The 8,380-nt window shown below is 37.7% G+C and overlaps 1 protein-coding gene across 1 annotated transcript; it reads right to left on the bottom strand.

The window, feature by feature from the left end:
• Window positions 1-2,845: 2,845 nt before the first annotated feature.
• LOC141818274 (transcription factor PHYTOCHROME INTERACTING FACTOR-LIKE 15-like) lies at window positions 2,846-5,289 on the bottom strand (the record flags this gene model as incomplete). Its single annotated transcript, XM_074705795.1, has 6 exons — window positions 2,846-3,268; window positions 3,318-3,383; window positions 3,471-3,536; window positions 3,667-3,768; window positions 3,854-5,018; window positions 5,144-5,289. Coding segments are annotated over 6 exons (1,968 nt in total), but the record flags the coding sequence as incomplete, so codon positions are not given.
• Window positions 5,290-8,380: the final 3,091 nt, after the last annotated feature.

Below are 8,380 nucleotides of genomic sequence, written 5' to 3'. Positions count from 1 at the left end.
TTAATGGCCTAAGCAATTGTCAAAGCTTTGATATGTAAATGAACAGTGATAAATTTTGCAAAAGTCAGATATAAACTAACATCAGCTAGAATTGTAGGTAGATTTTGCCAAATTCAGATAAAGAGAGCAAATTTTCAAATATCAACAGAAAATTTGTGTTAGAAATATGCAACATGGTTGCCACTTTGTATATTTATTCATTTACAAGACAAGTAGGAAAGACACAAACAAGATTAATGGATGCATATTGATTGATAAAAGAATATAAAGAACACAATATTCATGTTTAAAAACTAACAAAATTAACAATCTATGTCCTTCCAATATTATGAAAGGCTGAAGAGAATCATATCACACATACAATTTGAAGGAGCATAAGCAACCTCAGCCTCTCTTGATTTGACCATGACTGCTGTTTCCCCTAAACAAGAAAAGCAGTGATGAACATAAATCTTCTCACACATACAATTATTCCAATCGTTCATTCAATGAGAACAATGTACATATGATAACCCAACTTCCACGGCCTTACTGAGCTAGTTGGCACCCTTCAGTATAGTATACATGTTCATCCTGACATTTAGACTCATCCAGCAACCAGAGAGTGCTCTGTTTATCACGAAGACTTGTATCAGACATTAAGACAAACAATTGGTCTGCATTAAGCAAATGGATGAAACCTGTTGGACCTTTTCACTCTGCAGTTTTCTTTCAAAGCAGCAATCGATGATCTATACTGCTCGACCTACAGAACCAGAAGGAAACCTGTTCAATTACTAATAGCCAACGATCCTCCGAGGAATCAATTGCCAACAATGTAAACGTTTAAACGAATATGAAGCAAGATTCGGAGTTAGGTAGTCTTCTATTTCTTCGACAGATTGAACAATGAGAGGTTTTTCCGCAACCAGGCAGAGAACATGAAGGGGAAGGAGGGTTCTTCTGGTAGCAGCGTCGTTGCAGACATGGCTGAGAGATCGGCGGAGAGAGAGAGAAGGCGGTGGCGGAGATCTCCGTCGACGAATCCCGACGATCGAGTTCTCGCACTATGAATTCGGGCTCTGAACCGGGTTCGGCCCCAAATCACGGCCCAATTAGGGGCCCATTCAAAACTAGACAGTCAAATAACCCTTTTAAATAAGGGGTGATTATTTATTTCTCGTTTTAAAAAAATATTTTTTAAATCAAAGAGCCAATAATTTACTCAATTTATCCTCTTATACAAAAGATGGAATCCGCCATCTTAGCGGCCTCACACGATCGATCCCACGACCATATGTGAGGAGGTAAATCGAGAAACTGTAATTGATTACGATGCAGAAGGGTATTACCTGACTTCCCTAGGATTCAAATCTTTGCTCTCTTCTGCAAGTCTGCTGCGTCGTAAACAACTCAGTTATGCTCTAGAGCTACTCAATTTATCCTCCATTCATATTTCCGGAGCATTATTAAAAAAAAAAAAAATGCAATTAAAAAATTATGCAATTAAAAAAAATTGAAACTGTGATGATATTTTGAACCCTAAATCCCAGTTCCCCGTGACAAACCACCTCCTCTTCCATCTTCTTTCCGTGCCAATGCGTTCCTCTCTCCAATCTCCATTGGCCATGATCGGTCTCCGATGGACGGTGCCATTGACTCAAGGCACAGGATCTGCTCTTGCATACTTCCAGATTCGTTTCCCGGCGCTCATTCTCCAACAAGTACAAAGAATTTGACGGCATTGCTCTGCTTCTTGATCTGTGAGTACACTTCTGACCTTCTGTGAGAACTATGGAATGCATGCAATGGTCCGGCACATGGATTGTACTTCCTCTGCACAGATAATAACTGTGCTAAATTGCTTCTGGTTAGATCCAAGTGTAGCAATGTAGTTCTTCCCCAAATTCTACCGACTTAGAAAATGATCAACAATTGAACACTAAGGACATGAAGCGCAAGAGATTTCTCACTGTATACTTGTACTACATCTACTACATCCAGAAGCCACTGCCGAGATGAAACCATCAACTCCAATGCTTCAAGCTCTTCTTTTCAACTGCCGAATCATCACTTTTTAATTGATGAGATTACAACATGAACACTTTCATATACCTCTGCTTAATCTCTAACGACAACATTCATTGCAATAGTGGGAACTTCAAAAGTCTTTATTCCCTATGAGTGTGTGCTCTTTCGTGCATCACATAAGCCGTTTGGCAAACCAAGTAAACCCTAAGTCTACAAGAATCAAACAGTATGTCAATCTTCATTGTACGAGAAGAAAACTTAATAAGGACAAGGATAAACCATCGGTTATTCAATTCCATAAAAATAAACAAAAAGACCTCTTGTGATGCACCATGAAAAGCAACGTCTTATTACATAAAGCAACTGTAAGCAAGTTACAGTTGCCAGAATAGTAATCTGCTTGGGACTAGAACTTGCACATTTTATGCTTCAACGTCTTATTACATAATTGCAATTGGCTTACTGGAACCTATAACCAGTACTTGAAAATCAGTAAAATGATTAATTTTCTCAACATTACCTAGTTATTAAAAAAATCTTATTAAAAGTATATATAAAGACTTACTATCAGAGCTTGAATTTTCCATCTATCCACTTTCAACGAAACGGGATATTTAATCATTGTGTAATTCTGATCTTCATTAGCAATCCTCTGGTACCTAGAAGCAAGTGGGTATACAACTTACAACCAGTGAAGATGGTCAACATAAGAAATTCAATGGCATGATGCTAAGTTAGATGAAAGCTACTAGAAATCAAGAAACTTGTAGAGTAAAAAAAATCAAGAATCTTAATGGATATTGAAACATGCATTTCATCTGTTTACTTTCAACTTCTACTTCTGCTGCTCATGCTGATCTCCAGTATCTGCAATAACAGTTTGTGCATGTACCTCAGGTACAGAGTCTGTATTCATAGAACGCCTTGTCAAGGTACTAAATTGAGGTGACCTTGGCATCAGAACTGGAATCCCCTGCCCTTGGATTCCAAAAGTTGAAGGATTTACATGTCCGAGTGTCCTGTTCATGCTTGATTGCCCTGAACTTGGAGCACATGGAAATTGTGGTGCATGCATTGGTGGAATTTCTAGCATTGGACAGCCTAGAGCTAATTCCGTGCTTCTGCTCATTTCTAGGTCTGCTGATGGGAAATTAGGCCGCATTGTTGCATGCATGTGTTGCATTGCAGGAGTTAACATCATTGGTGGCATGTACAGCCTGCTTCCCATTGACATGATCTGTTTGATACCATAGATTTTCTAAGTGGCAATGCAAACGCAAAGAACCACTTTAATAAAGTTTTTTTACCTGCACTTGCATCTGAAGCGTTTTAAGATACTCAATGGCCTCTTCAAGCATTGAAGCTTTGTCCACCTTTCAAAAGATAAATTTGGATCAGAGCATAATCTTTTTAGCATCACAGGTGACATGCTTACTGTTAATATCTAAAACATAGTTTACCTTGTTACAGTTAGGTATAAGCTCTTGTAGCGCAAGCATTTTCTCATTAATCCTGTTCCTCCTCCGCTGGATAAAGAAAATATATGGAATCAGGTGGTGATCAACCCACAGAAAGAAATACAAAGCTTGTAATCTAGATTTCTATTTATTTTTTTCCTGATAGTTTATGATATGAAAAATACTATCTCGTACTCACTCTTTCTGATAAATTATGAACTTCTGCAACTCGGCTTCTCTTTGTTTGTGCACTGCGTCCTGTTGATGGTTTCCTCATGACTACTGATTCCTCTTGGAGTTCCTACAAGTAACTCAAAATATTTAGGACTGGAAACCTAAAACAACCTGATTTTATTGTAACTTTTCTGATGTCATCTCTGACTTACTTTGCTGTGGCTGGGATAATCAAGCTCTTCGCCATCATCATTTATCTTTTTACCATATTTTTGCTCATTTAATGCAGCTCCAGTTACGTTCACTGAACATACAGAAGAAGATGCTGCTTCAGGAGCTTTTCTTATGTCATTCCTACACAAGACTACTCTTGCTGCAAAATTTGAGCTTGGAAGATTATCAGGCATATTAGTGAAATTCACAGCATTCTTCCCCAAAGCATCTTCTGCACAAATATTATTATAGAACTCAACTGAGCCTCCTCCTTGAAGATCTTTCAGGGCTGAACCCAACTTCAACTTCTGTGGATCTGAGCTTGACTGGCCTGATACCTTATTGGCATCCTTTGTACCACTACTATTTTCAACCGATGTCAAGTTGACTCGATTGCTGCTTGGAGGAGTGGAGGCCTTCTCAATGCCTTTCCATCCAGCGGGATTTTGGAGCCTAACCTCGGCAAGTGCATCAGGTCTTGCAAAATGAGGGAAGTTTGTCAGACTATATATACTTGGTCGCTGGAGCTGCTTGGAACTTGTTATTCCCTGATTCTGCAACCTTCTGTCCCTTGCATTCCTACAATGCTGTTCTTGAGCCATCTCAACACCTTCAACGACAGTGGAGTTTGTATTAAGAGCTGAAACTTTGTATTGATGTGGATGGTGGGTCCTGATTCTGCCTGACTCCCAATTCCATCTAGGTGCTTTAGCAGCATGGCCAAATTCCATATTGTTTGATCTTCTAACTTCTGGACATAACCGGACAGTTTTACCTGTTGCAGCGACAGTACACTTGTCGGACGAAGGAGGATCCGGATCAAATGCTGAAAACTCGTTCAAGAGCTCAGCACAATAATCATTCTGGGGCTGGAGAGTCTCACTTGACACATCTTTCTCGACTGGATAACTGATCCATGGGACAGTGTCATCCTCTTGATGTTTCACTCCCTTGTTTGCATCATTCCTTGGTGTGCAGTCATCAAATCCATCATATGGAGATCGAGGGAATTTTGGATCTATTTCTCTGGTGTCTTTTTCTTCAACTGTGCCATAATGGAAGAAGGGACTGCTAGGAAAAGAGCTCTTCGGAGTCCTGGTGGATTGGCTTTGTATCACAATTTGGCCATCCTCCCAGAATAGCTCAGCAAAATCATGATCAGATCTTTTGCACAAATCCATGAAAAAAGAAGGTAAGATATCATAGCAGTCTGTGCAATGGGGGTTCAGCAGCAAACAAGAACCACATTAAACAAGTCATGCAGCAGAACTGGACTAAGATGTACTTACATAGCAAACAGGTCAGATGATCCATTTGTCATCCTTGATTTTATGATTTCTTGCTTCTGCCTCACTGTTCTTGGAGTGAGTTCATGATAGCAAGAGACCACTTTGAAAGTCTCATGAAGACAAACATTCCAGCGCAACCACAAGATCTCATCAAAGTTCAAGTTAAGATGGCACAGGAATAAATGAGAACCAAATAATCAAGTCATGCAGCAGAACTGGAGTAAGATGTGCTTACATCGTGAACAAGTTAGATGATCCATTTGTCAGCATTGGTTGTATGATTGCTTGCATCTGGCTCACTGTCTTCGGAAGGAGCTCAGGATAGCAACGGAGGTCTTTTTTGAAGTCTCATGAAATCCACTGCTCCAGCACAACTACAAGATCTCACAAAAGATCAAGTTAGAAAACCAACGGTTTAGGTTTACATCATCTAACGAGGTGTTTATGTTCTTTTGACGTGATCTGCTGCAGTACATAAATTTTCCAGCTAGAAATTTGATCTTTCATAGTAGAACAGAAAGAAACAAATTAGGAGGAACACACCAAATACAGCTTACGTTTTCGTCAGAATGGCAAGAAGAATGAGTAGACTCAAAGGTGAAAATCAAGTTAAAATTCTTGATTCAGCTCCTGAAAAAGCAATCTCTTAAAAGAGTGAGAAATAACTCCAGTCATGCAAATATTGGCTGAAGGGAACGAGAAGAAACCTAGATATCATGCTCAATTCCTGAATAAATTCCTTCAAATGGTCACTTAGTCTCTTGCTGGCTTTACAACTGCTGGGCAGCTAGATCTCGATTAGAAGACCATAACTGGCAGAGCACAAAGGCACAAAGGCAGGTAAAATAACCCTTTCCATTATCTACGTTTTTTATTGCTTTCTTTCTGGCAATTTAACACGAGTAGTACCCAAGGTAGTAACTGCAGTTCTTATCCTTTAGCCAGGAAATTTTACTTGTGACTAGAGGAATCTAGTTTAGAAGATGAGACCAACTATTACCTTAATCTATACGAAGGAGTAGTGGACAACGAGCCATTTGAATGCCCTAGGTTTTTTAACAACCTTCTAAACGCACACACTTGACAGCAATTCCGAGTCTCTGACCATGTTTGTCTGATCTCGTAACTTTTCACAACAAAGAAGTAGCAACCTTGTTAACCAGCAGACACAGACGCAATTGTCGTGTCTAATGCTGCCATGAGGTGTGAGCTTCTAATGTGGATGATTTATTGACCCCTAATGAGTGCGATGGGTCAGAGTCCCAGTAACGTTGCTTAGGGCTTGGCATAAATAGCTAAAACCAAACTGAATCAAATCCATTTGAATAAAAAAACTTGATCTATCAGTTTGTTTTGTTTTGTAAAATAGTGAAGTTATTGATTTCAGTTTGAATTATGTACAAACCACGAAAATTGGATTGAATCATTAGTGTATATAAATACAAGTAGATGACTCTCGCACATTGTGTGATGATTAATTAAAAAATTATATTATGTTATTAATAAAGGAGAAAATTCACATTGAAGATTATTCATTCATGGTTAAAAAAAAATCATGAAGTATGATTTAATATTTGGAATGGTTTTTCTTAATATATGCATCGCCTATTGTTCCTTGGTAATTTGTTTGAGTTTTCTTTGTAAACAGTAGAGTCCTTGTTTTCTAAGAAATTTTTATATGGTTTCCCTTGAGATATTCACTTTTTTTTTAATTCCACTTAAACCAAACTGTTCGGTTCGGTTCAGTTTCAAATCTTTCCAGCACAGTTTGTGTTTGATGTTGAATTGTGCTCACCTCTAATATTGCTCTTATAGCTCTGGAGTAGTAAACTAATCCAACCAAACCCACATCATCCATCAATTAAGATCACCCATACCTATTTCATTGCCCTAGGAGTCTTGCTTAAGAGGCTAACTTAGGCTTGGAAAGTTATTAGGATTGTGGTGACACTTGAATACCAATTACTAGGAATTGTAATGTGATGTTGCTTGTCTCTGCTTGTTGGCACTGCAACAATCACCTACATGCTAAGAAATAAGACAAGACTATATAGCTTAAATAGCTTGATGAGTTTTCCTATGTCCAGAGAAAACTATAATTTGTTCTTGTCAAACTATTAAGGGTGAGCATCTATCCCTAAATTGATAAATAAAATCAAACCAATTGAATTCCAAATTTCAGTTTATCAGTTAGGTTTTAATTTGCAGGGTAGGTAAAGTTATCAAGCTCAGCTTGAGTTTGTATACATTGTTAAAATCAATTGAATCTCAAAATTTTATAATCTGTATATATTTGTATATATCCATAAGTTAGTATGTTCATTTATCAGCATAAAACTTAAATTGCTGTGCATATTTAGATCATCTTAAATATTGTGTTGATTTTGAATTTTATTTTTGTTAATTGTACCTATAATCATTCGAACAATATTGCATTGCCCTTGCAAAGAAACCTAAGCTTTGTCTCTATATTATATCTTAGATAATAAGTTGCTGTGATGATAAGTTTGAAGATTCAGCTGCATGGCTGATGGCCGCCTCGTGGGCCTTCTCAAACTCTTCATGTGACTTGTTGCTCCGATGTTTTGCAGTGACGTCTGAAAACAAATAAATAAATAAGAAAATTTTAATATCAAAATTACTCGAATGAATAGAATTGATTTTATTATTATTAATATTTTGACAGTTACTATGTTTCTGGATGATGTTGGAATGTTTATAATATTTGTTCACTTATTTCAGGGACAATAAGTTGACCCCTACTATTCCGGCACGCAGAGATGGTGTCACGTGGGTTTCAGGAGCGGTCACGTGGTCGAGGAGTCAGGTCAGCGATGATTTGGAGATGCGCGGAAGAGGCCGGCGAATGGCAACATTTATCGGAGCTGGGCCCAGCAACTTGTTAGCCCACCGTCCAGGACTTACACAATGCCCTAGGTTTGATCCTTTAAGTAGTTATTTTATTATTTATCATTTGTTATTATTATTAAAAAAAGGTTTTTCTTACATAACTGTATTATTATTATTTAATAAAAGTCCTTTCATGATTAATGATCAATGCCATGAAATGAGTGGGAGTTGATAATCACTATGATGATATCTGGTGCGACTAAAAATATTTCACTTGAAACTCTGAAAAAGGTTCTGACTAAAATTATATAATTTTTAGTTAATAGAAAAGTTATAGTTAAAAACATTTAGATTCATCTCTCATTCTCATAAATTTATGGGTTTCTT

This window comes from Curcuma longa, unplaced genomic scaffold, assembly GCF_044706935.1.
Source record: "Curcuma longa cultivar G26 ecotype Majalengka, Jawa Barat unplaced genomic scaffold, ITB_CL_G26_1.1 contig_24049, whole genome shotgun sequence".
In the NCBI taxonomy this organism is placed as follows: domain Eukaryota; kingdom Viridiplantae; phylum Streptophyta; class Magnoliopsida; order Zingiberales; family Zingiberaceae; genus Curcuma; species Curcuma longa.
The sequence above is the reverse complement of the archived record's forward strand: the minus strand, read 5'-3'. Positions and strand labels throughout refer to the sequence as shown.